This window comes from Petaurus breviceps, unplaced genomic scaffold (assembly GCF_028583685.1).
Source record: "Petaurus breviceps papuanus isolate PSGF00001 unplaced genomic scaffold, PetGlider_PUasm1.0 229, whole genome shotgun sequence".
Lineage (NCBI taxonomy): Eukaryota > Metazoa > Chordata > Mammalia > Diprotodontia > Petauridae > Petaurus > Petaurus breviceps.
The window spans coordinates 5,928,798-5,950,423 of NW_027185903.1; the positions used below are offsets into that span (position 1 = coordinate 5,928,798).

Below are 21,626 nucleotides of genomic sequence, written 5' to 3' on the forward strand. Positions count from 1 at the left end.
CTGAAAAATACAGAGAATACAAGATTTAATTTAATCGAGTTAAATGCCAAATTAATAAGCTCTCTTCCAGCAAGGTATCTCTGATCCACACATCTTTCAAGAATTCTTGAAAGACATAACGTAAATAACAAACATCAAGAAATTTATAAAACGAGGGGATGTATTTTCAACAAAAGCGCTTTTCCCTTTGATGGAGGAGCTTCCAGCCAAGTGGAAGTTTAAGAGGGAATCTCTACAGATGGTAAGAAGTCAATCACTTTTTCCTATTTGTGGATGATATTCTGCTAGTTCCAACCCCAGAACCATTACTGAGCCTCCTGAAAGAGAATCATGACTCAAGAATTTGATCTGCCAATATACAAAGGAAAAATCAAATATCTGAAGAATGTCTATGGCCCAAATTAGGACATGAAGAGCTTTTTCACTCATAGCTATCTGAAACAGGTGAGACAGACAGATAATGTGTTGGGCTCAAAGTTAGGTTAGATTGCCCTTCGGAAACTGATAAACTCTGTTAATGATCCCAACCTTCTTCCAGAAACACTCTTTTTTTTTTTTTTTTGCTTTTTTTTTGGCAAGTGGGTGTAAGTGAGTGTGTGTGTGTGTGTGTGTGTGTGTGTGTGTTAAGTGTCTGAGGCCGTATGTGAACTTAGGTACTCCTGACTCCAGGGCCAGTGCTCTATTCACTGTGCCACCTAGCCGCCCCTCATTTTTTTTAATACCAATATTTCCTTAGTGGTGTTATATAGCTATGAGACAAGAAACATAGCCTCAAAAACCTGAAAATAAAAATCACACATAGGGAAATGGGGGCGCAAATGGTAGATATTACTAGGCTACAATGTATAAGAAAGAACTTAGAAAAAGAGAAGAGAAAAAGGATATCAACCAGCAAAAAATATGTAATCATTAAAGAAGATGGGTTGGTCATATGGCGAGGGTGAAAAACAGGCAGACAGTCTAAGTGCTCCCACCAGCATCCTTAAGAAGTCAACAGAAAAGGCCTCCCAGAAGTGAACTTGTGGGAAGGACAAAGGCAAAGAATCACAGAGGATGGGCAGACATGGACTAGTTGTGATCTCCATCAATGAAGGGCACATCTAAACTGATAAGATCATGAATTTATCTGAGTATATTTAAGGGAAGATAAAAGGAAAATTAAGACATACCCTTTCTGTTCTCTAATTTGGAATGGAGTGGCTTAATCTTTTAAAATGTCTCTGTTGAATTTATGCCTGCAAAATCTCTCTGCCCTTCCTCCAAATATGCCTTTTTAGCAGTTGGAAGGGTTAGAATGAAGCCTTTTAATTGCTGAACACTGTTACTGTGGCCTGAGATCAACCAAAGATCCACTGCAGCAAAAAGATTTTCCCCAGAAGAAGTGATTAAACAGGCTTCATTTAAATTTTAACAAATACTGTTGCTCTTACCTCCAAGGGCCCTACCACGTCTCCAGATGCTCTTACAAAACATCAGATAAAATTATGGAGGAAAAAATTTAAGTATAAAACTATTTACCACAACATATGACTGAAGATATATCCATCTCCAATTCTATTAGTATTAGCTTTCTCTAGCTAGAGGAAGAAAATAAATTTGGAATTGAGACACCTCAAAACATTTGTAATTAAAACATATAACCTAGAAGATAAGTCTATATATACTCACTGAGGTTTTTATTTCAAAGGAGTTACATGCCATGCAGATGGAAGGAATAAAGAGAAAGTTTTTATTTAAAGGTGTTATCAACGCAAGTCTAACTTCAAATGGCCTTTTGATGGCATATAAGTAATCCTATATTACCCTAGCCCACTCCATTAGAACGTAGGCTCCAGCAGGTCCTTCCTAACTGTAAAAGATTCAAAGGTGGCAGCCACACAACAGCATAGCTAAATTCAGTGAATTAAGCAAAGACATGGACTTTATGTATATAACATTCATTTAACATGTTTTAAGTGCATATTATGTGTCAGGCACTGTACTGAGTGGGAACATGAAGACAGAAATAAAACAGAGCCTCCCCTTTAAGCAGCTAACTCTCCTGTAAGTGCTTAATTTTACTTGAAGGTCAGTAAAATGTCAGAGGGGGAAACCTGTGGCCTTGAGGTCACATGTGGCCCTCTAGGTCCTTGTCTGTGGCCTTTTGAAGAAATCTAAATTTTACAGAACAAATCCTTTTATTAAGGGGATTTGTTCTGTGAAGTTTGGATTCAGTCCAAGGGCTGCCCTTGAGGACCTAGAGGACCACATGTTCCCCCCCGCCCCCATGCTAGATTATGTGCTGCCTCCAAATCATTATTCAATTAAACACACATTTACAAAATATTTGGAATTTAGAAGGCATCTGTGTTAGGCAGTGGAGACACAAGACAAAAACAAAACTACCCCTGAGTTCAAGGAACTTATTTTCTACTAGAGGGATACTGACCTTAAAAAGATAAATACAATCTCTAATTTGAGAAGGTAGAGAGTTCTAACAATCAGAAAGACTTTGGGGAAGATTTAACATCTGAACCTATCCTTCAAGCAAGGCGATTCCAAGAGACAAATTGAAGAGGTAGTACAATTCAAGCACAAAAAAATGGACCACTAGTTTGAGGTATAGTTAGTGCAGTCATGCTAGAATCTATCAACTGAAGCAATATGAAATAAATATGAAAGAAAAGATGGAATAAGAATGTAAATTTTAGGCTTCAGTATATATTTCATCCTAAATGCATCAGACAACTCTAAGTAAAGGACAGATAATAAGACTTAAGAAAAAAAAAACAACTTCGGCAGTTGTTTGAAGATAGATTGGAGAGAGGAGAGAATAGAAGTAAAGTCTGAATGGAGAGACAGTGATAGATACAAGAAAGAGTAAAGAGGCTGGAATGATTCTGAAGTTATGAACAGACTTGAGGATAGCCAGGACTTCAATAGAAATCTTAAGAGATGGGTTGGAGAAAGAGTAAGTTGGGGGCAGGTAGGTTGGCGAAGTGAATAGAGCACGAGCCCTGGAGTCAGAAGGACCTGAGTTCAAATTCAGACTCAGACACTTGACACACTTACTTGTGACTTTGGGCAAGTCACTTAACCCCAACTGCCGTCCAAAAAGCAAAAAAAAAAAAAAAAAAGAGTAGGTTGGTGAAGGAGCTGCTATTTGTAAAAGCCAAAAGTAAGTATTTGGTGCAATGAAATGTCAAAGTTGGAAGGAAATATATGTGAAGGTAGCTACTATAATAAGTAGTTGAAAAATCTATGTCTGACATCTGCTAAAAAAAAAAAAAAGTCCACATTTTCTGATACATTCAATTCTTAGTTATCTATGTTAATGGGGATAAAAGGAAAATCATAAATGAAGGAAAAAATCTGTATCTGACCCCAAAAAAGCATTCATAACCAAAGTATCCTGTCTATTCCATGGAGTGTTCTCTTAACAGTTTTGTTTTTGTTGTTGCTTTTTGGAGGGGGGAAGGCAGGGCAACTGGGGTTAAGGTCACACAGCTAGTAAGTGTTAAGCGTCTGAGGCCAAATTTGAACTCAATTCCTGATTCCAGGGCTGGTGCTCTATTCACAGCGCCACCTAGCCACCCCTCTCTTAACAGTTTTAAGTACTTTATTTAAGCAATAAATTATAAAGTGCCTCAGAATAGAAAAATATGAAAAACAGTAGATGTAATCTCAAGATTAAAAACAAAAAGCCAATGTAACCTTCAATGGAATGTAATATTGACAATATCCCTAACTACATTAACTTACTCTGATCGTGGATTCTGGTACTGTTGAGGGCCTTGCTGTGTTGATCCAAACTCAGCTGCTGTTCATGGAGATCTACAGGAATTGGGTTTATTCCAGTGCCTTCAAGATATAACCTGATTCGCTGCCTCCAGAGCCACCTTAGAAAGGGAAAAAAAAAAAGAGACGAATTTCAGAGCAGCACACATGAGTACAATTAAAGATTATATATCAAAACAATCCATCAAATCATTTTATGAATAAATTATTTATACCTGAAAAAACAAACTAAAGAAAGTCAAGAGATAGCCTATTTAGGACACGTATCTCTTAAAAGCAGAATTACACCTTTGTTTCTCTCTGAAAATCCTAAATGGATTTATTAAGGTATGACCTAGGAAATCTGTTAAAAAAATCTATTGTTACCTCATTAAAATAACTAAGCAATGTTTTCCTGAACTCCAGTTCTAATTGGGATAAGAATGTGGTGCATTTAAATTTAAATAGTAATTTAAATGAATTTTCTACATAATTAAACTTCCTTCAAGTTTTCATTCCCTAATTCTTCAATGCCAATTTCAAGACAGACACAAAAAGTATATGTGCACATGTAAAATTTAATGAGACGTCATTCTAAGAGGGGTTCTTCTTAAGTATAAATATTTCAGAAAGGTACCCAAACTCTTTGGAGGGACAAGAATATTATCTGACATACTGAGCAATAATTAAACTAATACAAATAGTCAAATTAGATTTAGTGTGGTTTTAGGAATACTCCAGGTTATAGTTTCCTCAGTGTATAAGAGCTATCACAGAAAAATTGAAAATTGCAAGACTAACCTGACCCCCTTCAAATAAATTTAAGCCTTCTTCTTGACATAATCTGGCTACCTAGTACTTAATATATTAATTTAATTAATATAGTACATAATATATTCAGTATTATGTCAAGTTTCCCAGTTCATGTTTAGTAGTTTTAAAAGACTTATTCTTTTTTTTTCTTTAAGCAATCAGGGTTAAGTAACTTGCTCAAGGTTACACGTCCAGCCATTTCTGGGTGTGGTGCTGAGTATCCGAGTCCGTGATTCGATCTCCAGGTCATCCCGACACTGGAGCCGGTGCTCCCACTTGCTGAGCCACCCGGCCGCCCCTAAAAGACTTATTCTTATCTAGGAAATAATTTCTACTTATAAAAATTTACCTCAAGAATATGTTTTTATAAATGTAAAAAGAGTAACAAGATAGTCCTACCTGAACTCACCACGATAAAGCTTCTGTAGTGCTTCTGGAAAGGAGTGTGTATATCTCACAGGCAGACATAAATGACCTTCAGACCTTTGTTTTATAGATTTTGCAGGGTTGGGGAAAAGAAAAGAGAGATATTTCATTTATAAGAGTATTAACATTAAGATATAGGTAGAACATTTTAACATATTTATATTAATTTGTATTTTACCTTATAAAGTAAATTCTTATTTTCCATTATAAAACAATAGCAAATCAATTTAAAATTAAAATCTATACTCAACACAATGTATAAAACAACAGCATAGTAATATTTAATATATGGTACATGATATATAGTAATATTTAATATCTACATCAAATTAAAATTGAAGGTGAAGTTAATAAAAGGCTTTACCCTTAAAGAATTCATGTTAGATCTTATCTATAAAGTTATAAAATTAATGGAAGACCAAAACTAAGAATACTTTTTTTTTTTTGAGACTGAGTCTTCCTACTTCACCCAGAATATTAGTGCAATGGCCTTAGACAAGCCTGACCCATTGCTAACTGGCACAGAAATTGTAACTTGCTCCATTTTCAACCTGAAATGCTTTCATTTACTTGACTCATCTCATGGCCCTTTACTCTCAGGGTCTCACTATACTAGTCCTGGACTTAGTGTGGATTTCCATTTGGCTCTAACCCTACTACAGTTCAGAACTCCCAAGTTCAAGTGACCCATCAGTCTCCATAACCCTGTAGCAAGAAATACTGGCATGCATCACCTCACCTACCTTCAAAATTAAAATTCTGTAAAGGACAGTTAAATATGAATCAATGTAACAGTGGTATTAATATGTAACAAGAGAATTTTTAGTAACAGAAGCATAAGAGCTGAGTAATAATCCTGACAAATTTAGAACCTCTAAAAAGTTAACTCCTGATTATACTTGTTGCTGTGGGCAAAGACAAGCCCTATGAAGAAAACAAAAGCATAATAGAATTAAAAACTTTTCCTACCCTTCCAGATGGAATGTAATTAGGGTAAACAGGAAACTGCTCTCCATTACACACTTCCTAGGGTTATATTGGTGGTATCTATGTTATGTGAACAATCTCTTCTTTATAAATAATTTTTAAAATTTTCTGACAATGAATCATGTTAATGAGAAAGCTCCTAGTTAGAAGCTCCCTCAAAAATTTAGATTAAGTCTGAAAATGAGATACAATCACAAAATCTTTAAAAGAAAAAACAAACCTACTTTTTCTGTTCCCAATGAGAACAATAAGATACCAGTTACCCATTTAGTCCTACATAGGCTCCCCACAGTTCATTTCCTGCTCTCTACCAGAATACATACACCCTATTAAAACCTTAAACCCTATAAAGACTTAACTTTCTTTCAAAGTTCTCCATACAACCAATTTTTCTCAGCTTACCAATATTTAACATAATTCACAAAGCCAGAACTAGCTTTTTCATTTACTCCCTGTGTTTTAACTTCTCTGGATGTGGGTGCCACTTCTACAAAGGAGGGATATTAGACCAGATGACCTCTGAGATCTCATCCAGCTCTAAACTTTAGAGTTATTTCACTCCAGTCAGTCAAATGGCATTAAATGTCTATTAACATGCCAAGCATTTTAAAAAGTGCTGGAGATTCAAAGAAAGGCAGAAATTAGTTCCTGCTCTCAGAGCTAAGAGTTTAATAGGGGAGACCAACATGCAAACAACTATGTACAAACATGACAGATTCATGATAAAATGGGGGTAAGGGAAAGTCTCAGCAGGATGGTTTCTTGTAGAAGGTGTGATTTTAGCTCAGATGGAGGAAGGAAGCCAGGGAAATTATCAGGAGACAAATATGAGGAGAGAGCTCTAGCCCTGGGAGGCAGAGGGTGTAAATGCTCAGTTGAAAAATGGAGTCACAACTGAGGAATGGCAAGCAGGTCAGTGTCAGTACAAAGAAGTGAGTAAAATGCGAGAAGACTGGGAAGGTAAAAGAGGGTCAGATTAGAAATGGCATTAAAAGCCAGAGGATTTAAGATTTAATCATGGAGATAAGAGGGAGCCACTGGAAATTATTGAATGGGGAGCAGGAAATATGATCAGACTTGCATTTTTAGAAGATGAATTTGACAGCTGAGTGGAGAGCAGATTGAAGTGGAGAGAAATTTGAGTCCAGAACACCAAGCAGGTAATTCCTTTCTTTCTTTTCTTTTTTTCAAATTTTTAATTTATTTATTTTTAGTTTTCAACATTCATTTTCACAAGATTTTGAGTTACAATTTTTTTTCTCTCCCCATCTTCCCCCTCTCCCTCCCCAAAATAGCAAGCCTACTGAATACCCCTTCCCCAATCTGTTCTCTCTTATATCCTCCCCCTTCATTCCCTAACTTTCTAGAAGGGCAAGATGGGTTTTCATACCCCAGTACCTGTATATCTTATTTCCGAGCTGCATGTAAAAAACCAATTTTTAAACATTTGTTTTTAAAACTTTTGAGTTCCAGATTTTTTTTCCTTCTTCCCTCCTCACCCACTCCCACTAGGAAGATAAGCAATTCAATATAGATTTTGCATGTGTACTACCCAAATCATTTCCAAGTAGGTATACTGTGAAAGACTAACTATATTTCCCTCCATCCTATCCTGTCCCCCACCACTTATTCTATTTTCTCCTTTGACCCTATTCCTTTTCAAAAATGTTTGTTTCAGGAGCAGCCAGGTGGCTCAGTGAGTAAGAGCACTGGCCCCAGTGTCAGGATGACCTGGGGATTGAATCCCAGGCTCAGATACTTAGCACCACACCCAGAAAAAACTGGATGTGTAACCTTGAGCAAGTTACTTAACCCCAATTGTTTAAAAAAAAAATGTTTGATTCTAACTACCCTCTTCCCCAATCTGCCCTCCCTTCTATCCTCCCCCATCTTGTGTCCTACCTCCCTATTTTCCTGTAGGGTAAGATACCCAGCTTGAGTGTGTATGTTATTCCCTCCTTAGGCCAAATTCGATGAGAATTAGGTCGTCCCATTCCCTTTCACCTTCCTGCTCTTCCCCTCCACTGTAACAGTTTTCTCTTGCCTCTTTTATATGAGATAATTTACCCTAATCTATGGCTCCCTTTCTTCTTCTCCCAATAAATTCCTCTCTCACCTCTCAATTTTATTTTTTAGATAGTATATTGATATAAATATTCATATCCAACTCATCCCATGCCCTCTATGTATACATGAGCACACAAATGCCCACTCACATATATATTTATATACACATACATCCTCCTATATAAACATATATGTATGTGTATATATATGTATACACACACACATATATATATTCCCTTTAGCTATCCTCATACTAAGAAAAGTCTTATGAGTTACAATTACAGTTTTTCCATGTAGGAATGTAAATAATTCAACTTTATTAAGTTTCTTATGATTTCTATTCCCTGTTTACCTTCTCATGATTCTCTTGCTTCTTGTATCTGAATGTCAAATTTTCTATTCATCTCTGGTTTTTTCATCAAGAATACTTGAAAGTCCTCTATTTTATTGAATGACCATATTTTTCCCTGAAGCATTATACTCAGTTTTTCTAGGTAGGTGATTCTTGGTTTTAATCCTAGCTCCTTTGACCTCCAGAATATGATATTCCAAGCTCTTCCATCCCTTAATGTATAAGCTGCTAGGTCTTGGGTTATCCTGATTGTGTTTCCACAATACTCAAATTGTTTCTTCCTGACTGCTTTGCAATATTTTCTCCTTGACCTGGGAACTCTGGAATTTGGCTATAATATTCCTATGAGTTTTCTTTTTGAGATTTTTTTCAAGAGGTGATTGGTAAATTCTTTCAATTTCTATTTTGCCCTCTGCTTTTAGAATATCAGGGCAATTTTGCTTGATAATTTTTTGAAAGATGGTGTCTAGATTCTTTTTTTGATCATGGCTTTCAGGTAGACCAGTAATTTTTAAATTATCTCTCCTGGATCTATTTTTCAGGTAAGTGGTTTTTCCAATGAGATATTTCACATTGCCTTCTATTTATTCATTTGTTTGTATCTGTTTCACAGTATCTTGATTTCTCATAAAGTCATTAGCTTCCAATTGCTCCAATCTAATTTTGAAGGAGTTATTCTCTTCAGTGACTTTTTGAAATTCCTTTTCCATCTGGCAAATTCAGCTTTTTAAAGCATTCTTCTCCTCATTGGGTTTTTGGGCCTCTTTTGCCATTTGAGTTAGTCTATTTATTAAGGTGTTATTTTCTTCAGTGTATTTTTGGGTCTCCTTTAGCAGACTGTTGACTTGCTTTTCATGATTTTCTTGCATCATTCTCATTTCTCTTCCCAGTTTTTCCTCCACTTCTCTTTCTTGATTTTCAAAATCCTTCTTGAGCTCCTCCATGGCCTGTAACCAATTTGTATTTTTCTGGGAGGCTTTTGATGCAGGAGTTCTGACTTCGCTGTCTTCCTCCCACTCCATGCCCTGATCCTTTTGTTAATTCTCTAAGTCTTTCAAACTCATTTCCCCCCAATTCTTTCCTCTAGACCTCTCATTTATTTTGTAATATAATTTTAAAATTCTTCTTTCATTTCTTCCAGGAATTCTAGTTGACTGCTGCCAAACTGTGTTTTCCCTTGAGGTTTTTTTGTAGATGCTTTAGAATTCATCATTACTTCTGGGTTTGTGCATTGTATATCCCTGGCTCCTTATCAGTTCTTTTTCATCAACAACTTTCTTTTGTTATTCTTTCTTCCAAACTTACTTCCAGAATTGAGACTTTATTTTAGGGCAAGGCTCTATGTACTTTTGGAGGGAATGTTGGGGCCTTGTTTCTTCCTGATATGTTATATGAGGTTCTTCTACTTTCTCCTAAGACTGAATGCTAGGGGTGGCTACATGGAGCAGTGAATAGAGCACTGGCCCTGGAGTCAGGAGGACCTGACTTTAAATCTGACCTCAGACACTTAACACAAAAACTAGACATGTGACCTTGGGTTTAACCCCACTTAATCCCAACTGTCCTCCAAAAAAAAAAAAAAGACTGACTGCTGTCTTCTTCAAGGATCTCACGAGTGACTCATGCCAATGAATTACAAACTCTTAGCACTCCCTAAACAATCTGATCTACGGCATAGTCTCATCATTGCCCTCCATTCTGAGATCTGCAGGTTTCCCATTCTGAATGGAACATAAATAGACAGCGGCTGGTCCTGGGCTCAATTAGCTAGTCAGAAGACTCTGTAGTTTCAGATCAACAGAACTGCAGGCTCACCCCCACTCTTGGCTCCCTGCCCTGCTTACTCAACTATAAGATCTAAGCCTCAATCTGTAGGGGAAATCTGTATTCTGCTCTGTGGTCAGAACAATAGAGCTGTCAAATCATCCCTGTTCCATAATCCCTGGCCTAGTACAGAGCTGCAGACCACAGCTTCCATTCTTCTTCAATCCGGCTCCATGATGACAGCAATATAGCTATAGGCTCATCACTAATCTATGCTGCCACATAGACAAAGGTTATAGCCCTTGTCTGGGCTGCCAGGTTGCAGGACTCTACTCCTCAGTCAGAACAATATAGCTTCTAATTCGCCTCTACTCCTGCTCCCCACCAGGGCCCTAAAGTGGATGGGTAGAACAGCCAGTCAGGAAGGCTTCTGCAGAGCTTTCCAAGCAGGATGGGACCTGTGGCTCTGTACTTACACAGGGAGCAGGAAAAAAGATAAGGGAAGAAAAAGAATATTAAGTTAAATGAATTATTAGATTAATTAGACTTGATTGAACTGTATCAGACAACCTATGTCTGAACCTGGTTACAAAAATCAGTTACGTGCTAGGGCAAAAAAGGAATCAAATGATGTTTGAATTTCATAAGCTTTATACTCAGTTCAAGGGTCAGGCATCCTTTCATTAAGGGCAATACTCAATGAGGCTTTTGTTAAATAATTAAGTAACAACCATAATAACAGCTCAACTGAAACATTTATTTATATAGCACTGGACTAGTTTTACACACATAGTACTTTACATGTCTAAAGTACTTTACAAATTTGATGTTATTCCTGCACTATCCAGAACATACAGATACATCTATAAATATATATACACACACACACACACACACACACACACACACACACACATACATAGATATATATACACACACACACACACACACACACACACACACATATATATATATATATATATACACACATATATATCTTTTTTGCATGGTCATTTGTCTTCACTAAAAGGCACTATGAGTGTTCTTAGCTCCAGCCTGTATTTTTCTCTATTCTTTACCTCATTGTACTGAGTCTATTATTTTGCTTTCATGTGATTTATAAACACCCAAATGAGTCAACTGAATTTTCAGAAATGGAATAAAATTGTAACAGGAGGAAATGAAGCTGCATTTTAAAGATTATGAGATACCTTGTTCCTAAAAGTGATCAAGTATAGCAAGAAGCTTAAGAGAACAGACAAAGGGTTAGTTGCCTTTGTGCGTGAAGGCAAGGAGACAGAATGTATAATCTCTTATGAGCCCTTCTGAATTATTCCATGTGCAAAACCAGATAAAAAGGGATATCATCATGGCTGTGCTACACCATTACGAGATATCTCATGAGTCTACACAAATTAGTGATAACTAGAGTTTTCTGATTGAGAAAAGATTTTCATAAATTGTGAGGGAAAATTACCATTTAAAAATCCCTGCAAGAATCACTCTAATGTTGTAAATGTATACACAAATCTAAACTACCCCCTACAGATATAAAAGCAAGCACTGAAATTACCTGCTGAATAGGCAAATCAGATTTCCAAAGAAGCTGGGTTATGGTATACCCATACAAAGATAACTTGACCAGTTTGGTTGAGGTCATGGCACTGTTTCCGCTATTTGGATTAAAAAAACTTCTTGTCAAGGAGAAAGGAATCCACAAATTCACCATAACAGGATTCTCTAATACTCAGCTAATTCAAGGACTACTCTCTGACATAATCCCTGATGTAGACAGGCTCCTACCCTCCAAACTAACTTGGCAAAAAAAGATTCCCATTGTGGAAACTAGCTCTTCCCTTGGTGAGGATTCTCCACCACCCAACCCAGCTTGAACCATACTTTCCTCCTATGAATGAGATATTATTCTGAACCATCTAAATAAAAGATAAGTATACTAAAGGGAATGCCCAAGTCTCTGTGCAAAAGTCCCATTTACAGATAACAGACAATCCAAAAGATTCTGGATCCCAGCTCCATTCCATAGAGCAGCTTAAAAACCAAGAATAGTGATAGGCTTCCAAAAAATACTTCTTACTTTAGGGTTATGGCCCCAAGCCAAATTAGCAATATAGTATCTTGGAGCAGGGAGTAAAAGACTAACTCCTCATACATGAGAATGATCAAAGGGGATAATGCATGTGAATCAGCATGAATTGACAGAATTTTCTTATTTAGCAATTTTCATTCATTTTTAAAAAATAATTTATTTTCCTATGTTTTCCTCACCGTTCTGGATCAGTGTTTACTCCAATAACTGGTTTAAATCTGTCCAAAACCTTACTGGCTGCCAGTAGCATTGTACCATCACCTAGGAAACATGATAAGGCAAAATTACCCATTTGTGTTAAAACCAGTTGTTGATTCCAAAATTCAGATACTATTTTCTCTTTGGTCATCCCTTACCCATTCCTCCCCAACATATATTTTATCCCCTTATCTTCCATCCTATTCCCCATTTGCTCATTACCAAAACCCTTACCTGTTCATCACCCACTTAATGAGGAAATACACTACAATTAAAAATTACAATCTGCACAGATCTTCCTGACAATATCATTCATAAAGTATCTTTGCATTAATATTCAGTGGTTTTCAGTGATCAATAACCAAACTCAAGTATCAATTAAGCACTTACTACATAGCAGGCACCATACTAAGAACTGGGGATAAAAAGGAAGACAAAAACACTGTCCCTGCCCTCAAAGAGTTCACATTCTAAATAAGAGAAAATATGCAAATAACTATGAGATACAAAACATATACAGTGTTAAGAAAGACGTCATTATGGAATGGAGGGAGAAGGGAGGAGGAGCATCCTCTCAGACAGTGGAAAGACCTTTTTGCTAAACTTAGCCAATGAAGAAGGAAGCCAGAAAACAGAGATGAAGAGGTAGAAACAATAATAATATTGCCAACATCTATATAGCACTTTAAAGTTTCTCATTTTATCCTCACAACAACCATAAGAGGTAGGTGCTATTATTATCTCCATTTTACAGACAAGAAGGTGAAGCAAAGAGTGGTTAAGTGATTTGCCCACAGTCACTTGGCTAGTAAATATCTGGGCTGGATTTGAACTCAGGTCTTCCTGATTCTAGGTACGGCATTCTATCTTCTGCACCACTTAACTTAAGGCACTACCTTGTGTGAAGGACAACAAGAAGGCCAGAAGGCCAGTGTTACTGGATCACAAAATACATGGAACAGACTACAGTGTGAGAAGCCTGGAAAGGGAAGAAGGAACTAGGTTGTAAAGAACTATAAAAGCCAGAGAAGATCCTGGAGGTAATAGAAAACCACTGAAGTTTACTGAATGTGGGGGAGAGATGGTGACACAATCAAAACCAGGCTTTAAGAAGGTTACTTTGGCAGCCAAATAAAGAATGGAATGGAGTTGGGTGTGTGGGTGTGACTTTTTGCCTGTTCTTTTTGGAGTGGGAAAGCAGAGAGTTGTGAAATTTTTTCAACTTAATTTTACAAAACAAATTATTTTTACAAATTAAGTTTGTTTTTAAAAGAAAAAGTTGATATATGTATACTATAATTACTCCAAAAAACCATTTGACTCACACTACATGTGAAATTGTTTCACTCTTTGAAAAATACATACAACACAATGATAATGAAAAATTCTCCATAAGGCACCTTTTTTGTTTTTTTGGCTCTTGAATTGTTGAGAAGTCATAATGATCTCATATGGACCTGACAGCTCTACTACTCAAGGCTATGGGGTATTTTCAAATACATTTAGGAAACAAATATTTCTGTATCTCCCACCATGCTTTTCCTATAAGAATATTACCTCCTGCAGCTATAACAGCATCTGCCCATCGAACAGTCTCTTCATCATATTCTCTCCTCTTCACTAAACGAACCTCAATTCCCTCATTCCTAAGAGGTACAAGAAGGTTGGATGTAATGAACAAAATCTTACTACAATTATTATGTATTTCACTGCTTGAAATTTTCCAGAATAAAACACAAAATAGTAAGGCTGTGAAGTCATCTTTTAACTATGAACTAAGATTTGGGGATTAGGTTGATTTCCTTTACCAACAACAACAAAAAAAAAACCTTATAAAATACCAACACTAAACAGATTGATTTCACTTTAATTCTGATCGCTGTCATATTAAGGAAAAAGAAATCAACAAAAAGCTTACAGTTAGGGGAGAAAAGAAAGAAGCATAAAACTTCATCATCAGTCCCTGAATTTCAGTATAGAATGCTATTATGCTGCTATTTCAAATAACAAACACAGAACCTCATTTAGCCATGTTGCTAAATCCTAAATTTCCTGTGATTTTTACACCAGTTACATTCATATCTAATAGACTACTTAGGGTATGGTACAATCAGAATGGTTATTTATCACCATAAACTTTTCTTATGGATTTTCTTCTTTCTTAGTTTACAGATTATTTAATGAAAAAAATTTGAGTTATTCCTTTCTAATATTTTTAAATGGAAGCATTAATGCTACTAACTTTTTAAAATCAGAGATCTAGTCTTTGAATTTCCAGCTGTCATCTGTATTTTAACCCCTCTGGTTGCTAACCTTAAAGGACTGGACTAGGGTTAGTATTACACAGTGAAAGGAACACTAGATTTAAATTTAGTCAGAGAACTTGGTTTCAAATCCTATCTCTATAACTTACTACCTGGATGACTTTGGATAAGCTCCTTAACTTCTCTGGGACCCAGGTTTAGCAATTTAATACACAAAAGTTTGGAAGCCCCAGAGCCAAAAGTTTATCCCAGTTTTTCAAAGTCTTACCGTAAACTATCCAGAATATGCTCCACATTCCTGGTATGAATATGATGTCGCTCAAGAAGTCCATTGTAGCTGGATCCTTTTAGTGCAAGCTATAGAAAAAGAAATGTCCATTACAGTAGCAGAAGAAAAATGTCTAAAAACAATCCAGGTGCAATATAAAACTTCTTATTCACTGCAATAAAGCCAAATTCATCTGGGTGGCAGTGAGAAAAGAATTTATGATTGCCTATAAAGCTGGATTTAATAAATTAAACTTTGGTTTTAATACAAAGTTGACATTTACTTCCATTTCTAACTCTGAACAACAGCAACAACAAAATCTCATAACTAAGATAAACATGGGTACCTAAATTCTAGAAGTAGTTCTTCTTTTTCTTGCATATTCCCCCCTCCATTTTTGTTGTTGCCATTTAGGGTCCAAAAGTCACTGACAACTACATATTATGAAAAGTACATGAAACTGGCTAACTGAAGACCAAAGATAAGTTTCTCAGGTAATATTTAAGTGCCTTTGTTTCACACTGTGATTTCTTACTTGCTCACTCTTACTTTGATACACCTCAAAAATAATTTTGAACCCAGAACAATTTAAGCTAAAACATATGACTGAGTCTACCTGAAGTAAATGAGATATAAAAAGCTATTTATTTCAATAACTTTTATCCCATTTTCCACTAATCTAGGAAGAGTCTGACTTCTTTTAAGCTTTTTAAATAATTATTGAGGTAATGTATATGTACCTCTTTTTTTTTTATTTTTGGAGGGCAATTGGGGTTAAGTAACTTGCCCAAGGTTACACAGCTAGTTTTTTTGTGTGGGTGTTAAGTGTCTGAGGCCGGAACCAAACTCAGGTCCTCCTGACTCCAGGGCTGGCGCTTTACTCTCTGTACCACCTAGCCGCCCCCATATATGTACCTCTTTTAAAGTTATAAGGTACCATATGGCAAGTGGTATTGTTTATATATTTATGATATAGTAATTTACACTATACCATTAATGATTACTCAGACTAATAGTATAGCACTATTTGGGGGAATATTTTAAGATTTAAAACCAAGTATTAATTCTTGGGAAAGATTAAAAAATAATGGTAACACTAAAAGATGATAGCACTTAAAACTAACAGGTACCTTAGAGAACACCTCATTCGGTCCCCTGATTTTTTCCCATGAGGAAACTGATGCTGAGAAGTTAAAAGACTTGACCACAGTTACATGAGTGGTAAGCAACAGAGCAAGTAAGGTCAAATGCATTATTTAGCTTCAAATTTACAGCTACCCTTAAAACCTACGGAATGAAAGACATCTTAAAGTACATTAATTACAGTAAAAGACTCCATTTTATTAATATGTTCACCTGCTGAATTTTCAAACATGCCCTAATCCTACTTCCTGCTTTCAAATTCCTGTCACAATTTGTTTAATAGCAAAATATCGCTTTTTCCAGTCATTTGACTGGTGGCAATAAGTTTTTTAAAATCAAAAGAACTAGCTGTTTTTAACACAATGTCTTACAAATGAAGACGGATTTTTTCAGGGGGAAATTGGTGTTCTTTAGAAGTACAGAGGCCATGACTCATCAAGTAAGTCATAAAAATGAATAATGAACAGGTATTATTTGACATTTATATAGTGCTTTTAAACTTTATAAGGCACTTTACACATATTATCTCAATAGATCCTTACAACAGTCTGGGAGGAATCCCTGTTTTGCAGATAAAGAAACTAAAGTTTAGAGGGGTTAAAAGATTTACCATAACTATTTAACTAGTAATTATAAGAAGTAATATTTAAACCAGTCTCTTGACTCCAAATCCAGTGCTCTTTGCATTACATCATGCTATCTCACCATAATGTTTAGTTTTAGGTCAGATTGTATGCAGATATAGATCAAGTACCAATTAGCAAGAATGGTCTTATTAATGAATCCTAAAGTTCTTTCCAATGCTGAAATTCTTTGCTCTTATCAATAACATGGAACAAAACATAGGGTGAATCTTGTGACTGAGCAATCATTTTTTCCACTTATTTAACCCAGAAAAATACAAAGAAATCACCTAGAATGAAAGATTACCAAATTATTTCCACATGATAGATATCTCAACAGAGACAATATAATAATGGCCAAACTGTTACCATCAATATGCTTAACTGTAGACTAATTGAAATGTGAATTAACTATGTGACCTAGATCTGCTGAAACTTTCACCTTTAATGTAACAATCAACATTTATTAAGTGCCTACTAGTGTTTCAGGTACCATACTTTATAAATGCTAGATAAAGATTCTTAAAAGCAATAACAGTATAACACTTAACACTAGCCATGTGACCTTGGGCAAGTCACTTAACCCCAACTGCCCAGCCTTGCCCCCTCCAAAAAGCAAAAAAAAAAAAAAAAAAGCAATAACAATAATGCAGACACCGAAGGAAATGATTAAAATAGGTGACAGCAAACTACCATCTTAAATATCCAAATTAATGTCTTCCTGAGCAATAATTTAAAATGACTACATTTCTTTGTATCACAATGCTCCCTTGACACTATCCCAGTATAAATAGTCGGTTTTTGAAAAAATTCACATAATTATCTGTAGAAGAATTAACCAGAGTGTTATTTAAGGCAATGAATACTGAACGTGGGTAACAGGAAATACAAGAATATGCAGAAAATCAACTATTATTAGCAAATTTAAACAAATGTACCTGAGTTCCCAACATCTGACCATTAGGTTTATGATAAAATGTACTTCCTGCCTATATAAGGAAAGAAATAGGCTAAAGATAGCTAAAGGAATGATTTGGGATTGTGTCACTAAGTAACTACAGAAGTCACTATTTTCTGTATCAATAAACAGAGAGAAAAAAATCTGTCTCATCTACTTCTCAGATTGTTGAGAAAAAGTTGATGAAAGCTGCCAAAAAAAAAAAAAAGTTAATACCTGATCTAGGAATAACATAATAATATATGTTTAATGTGGGCAAAGACTAACATGTAGCTATCCACTACTCTACCAAAACTGGTCGTCCAGAACCTTTTAACAATAAGGTATGACACAGAACAAAGTGTTCTGGATAACTAATAAAGAGATTACCTCTTTATGTGCCAAGACATTAAAATAAAAAATTTAACCAATTTTTGACTGGATTTTTCCTAAAAAGATTATTATATACTTCTCTGTCTCCTTATGGGGCTTATACTAAATATAATTTAACTTTGATTTTTAAACTGAGTCAGTGGAAATAGTGCAACCTTGGGCAAATGACCCTATACTTCTCTAATAAGTCTCAGCTTCTGTTTCTTCATCTGGAAAATGGAGTTAACTATACTTTGTATAACTTTATTACCTATTTCAAAGAAGAATTTGAAGAATCATCAATCTCAATTATTATTCTATGCTATCACAGTGGCTATGTTTTTTTAAAGTTCTTGTATTTACTTTGTAATACTTTTTGTTGTCCTTAGTCTGGAAGCCATCAATTCTTGTTTTTGTCTATGGTAACATGTACATAAACATGTACCTGTTTATGTACACATGTGTATATGTACGTGCATGTATATGTATGCATGTATGTGTATATATACATACATACAAAAACAGCTCCATTCCCTAATAGCAACTGTAACTGCTCCAAATGACCTTATTTCTAGCCTCTAATCTGTCCTGAGTTTGGAAGGTACACAATCAAACTTTTTACAACTATAAAATACCCCAAAGCAATTTGTTAAGAAAATAGGAAAATACATTTTTTCAAGAGTGTGAAAACATACAGCTGAACTACTTAATGAAAATAACTAAAATTTCAATCACTCCTGACAAAACTTCATGTTTGCAGATTTCTGCAGCTGTAGAATCAAGTAAACAAAAACAGTGATTCTCAATAGACTTGGTGCCCTTATGATATCACAGAAGTTATGGACAAAATACTCTATAACCTGCTGTTTTCCTTTAACAAATTATCTCTTGTTCTCGAAGAAAACATAGTTATCTACTTTGTTACTATCTGAGTAATAGTCATGGAGATGGTAGATAACTAAAAACTATTGTTTGAGTAGAAGTTATTTACTGAGATGCTCACTATAAATTTAACAAATTACTAAATGACGCAGTAAATGGTAAAAATTAATGGACTTTTAACATAGTATTTAGCTTAATCTAAGTAGCAAGTTATTCAACCAGGATAATCAGGCTCAATGTACTAAATTCTAAAAATATCTACTTATATTTTATTTTCCATGCTGCAATGGGTAATGTTCCCAGATCGTGTTTTTTTATCATATCAATTTAAATTTCTTAAATCTGTACTTCCCTATTATACGCCCAATAGAGGCATATAGTAGGCACATTTTTCAGGTATCATTCTTGGCTGACACAGTGTTCAGAGAATGTAGAAAGTCCTAAAGGAAGGCCTCGAGCCCATGAGATAAATTAGGAAAGCATGGACGAGATGAAAAGCCAAGAGAGACTGTGCTCCATGCTCCACACTGAGGCAGGGACTACCCACATAGAAGAGACCTTGGATAACCTGAAAGTTAGATCTCTTTTGTGAATGAGATGTTTCTAGGTCAAGATTTATTCATTCTAACATCTGGAAACTGAGTCCAGTTTTTCCCTTCCTCTGGAGAACTTTCTGGGAGTAGAGAAGGGAAACTCATTTAGTTGACACCAAGGCTACTAAATTTGCTGGATGGATTCAAAAAAGGAAAAACAAATACACAGATAGTTCATAAAACCATTTCTCAAAAGTTTTCCATTTCAAAAAAAAGTTTTCCATCTTCCCAATGAAAAGGAATATGGTATTTACCAACTACTTTCCTTTAACTTTTAGTAGAGAAGCAAGTCTTTTAGTTTGAAGCAGGGTTGGCCTTCACCCATTTGAGATAATTTAAGGGGTTCCCAAACCTCATCACCAACCTTCCCTACACTGACTGCTGGCATTAAGCAGTCAATCCTTTATATCCTAGAGATTATACTGGTCTTCAAGAATCACCTATTAATGTGGAAATCTATCTTACCATACAGAAAAGTAGGAGAGGAAGGAGATAAGGGAAGGTTGGGGGTTGGCTGATAGAAAGGAAGGCAGATTAGGGGTAGATGAAAAGTCAGAAGCAAAATACTTTTAAGAATGAACAGGGTGAAAGGAGAAGGGGAGAAGGATAAACAGGAAAAAAATAGAGTGGAAGGAAACACGTAGCTGGTAATTACTACTGCGAAAAAAATGTTTATAGCAAGTTTCTCTAATAAAGACCTCATTTCTCAAATATATAGAAAACTGAGTCAAACTTATGGAAATAAGAGGCATTGCTCAATTGATAAATGGTTAAAGGATATGAACAGGCAGTTTTCAGACAAAGTACCACACCTATCTATACTCATATGAAAAAAATGTTCCAAATCACTATTAGAAAAACATAAATTAAAATAACTCTGAGCTATCACACACACCTATCAGACTTGCTAATATGACAGAAAAGGAAAATGACAAATGTTGAAGGGGATATGGGAAAATTAAAAGACTGATGAACTGCTAGTGAAGTTGTATACTTATTGAACCATTCCAGAGTGCAATTAGGAACTACGTCCAAAAGGCTATGAAATGCCACATATACCCTCTGGTCAAGCAATACCACTACTAGGGTCTGTATCCTAAAGAGATTTTTTAAAAAGAGGGAGGATGGAGGACTTATAGGTACAAAAATACTTATAGAAGCTCTTCTAGTGGTGGCAAAGAATTGGAAATTGAAAGGATGTCCATAAATTGAGGAATGGCTGAACAAGTTGTTGAATGTGATTGTAATAGAACACTATTGTGCTATAAGAAATGACAAGTAAGATGCTCTCAAAAAAAAATCCTGGACTTAAAGGAACTAATGCAAACTGAATTGAGCAGAACCAGAAGAACATTGTACAGAGTAAAAACAATATTGTATGATGATCAACTACGAATGACTTAGCCATTCTCAGCAATACAATAATCCAAGAAAATTCTGTAGGGACTTATGATAAAAGGTGCTGTCTATCTCCAAAGAAAGTACTGATGGAGTCTGAATGCCGATCAAAGATACTTTCTCTTTGTGTTTTCTTTCACAGCATAAATTACATGTAAACACGTTTTTCGTATAACCTATGTCAAACTACTTACCTTCTCAATGGTAAGGGAGGAGAAGAGGGGAAGGAGAGAATTTGGAACTCAAAATTTAATGTTAAAACTGTTTTTACATGTAATTGGGAAAAATAAAATATTAAAATTTAAAAAAAAGAATCATCTATTAAAATTCAGATAGATGCCTGTAGAAGGGGGTAATTTCTCAAATTTAAGTCAACTAACACACTGGTGAGGACTATTTAAGGGTAGGGTTCTGGGAGATTTAAAAACAAAATTTTTTATTTTGCCCTTTTTTTTTTTTAAGGGCAATTGGGGTCAAGCGACTTGCCCAAAGTCACATGGCTAGTCTGTCAAGTGTCTGAGGCCGGATCTAAACTCAGATACCCCTGACTCCAGGGCCAGTGCTCTATTCAGTGCGCCACCTAGCCACCCCTAAAAATTTTTTTTAAATAGTCCAAAAGGCAAGAAGAAGAAACACGGGATTTAGAAAGAATGTTGATAAAAGATGCAACAGTGAT

At 35.6% G+C, this 21,626-nt stretch overlaps 1 protein-coding gene across 7 annotated transcripts in view; it reads right to left on the reverse strand.

Annotated features, from left to right (window-relative positions):
- NADK2 (NAD kinase 2, mitochondrial) overlaps positions 1-21,626 on the reverse strand; it is a 62,678-nt gene that overhangs the window by 34,561 nt on the left and 6,491 nt on the right. For all 7 annotated transcript variants that reach the window (XR_011169872.1, XM_069096139.1, XM_069096138.1 and 4 more), the window contains exons 2-6: positions 15,003-15,091; positions 14,028-14,116; positions 12,452-12,533; positions 4,969-5,052; positions 3,742-3,878 (exon numbers count right to left, since the gene is read on the reverse strand). Coding sequence is in view for 6 of the 7 variants with exons in the window: in XM_069096139.1 (XP_068952240.1) it covers positions 3,742-3,878; positions 4,969-5,052; positions 12,452-12,533; positions 14,028-14,116; positions 15,003-15,091 (481 nt within the window). In the remaining variant the exon portion in view is untranslated. The remainder of the gene's footprint in view (positions 1-3,741; positions 3,879-4,968; positions 5,053-12,451; positions 12,534-14,027; positions 14,117-15,002; positions 15,092-21,626) is intronic.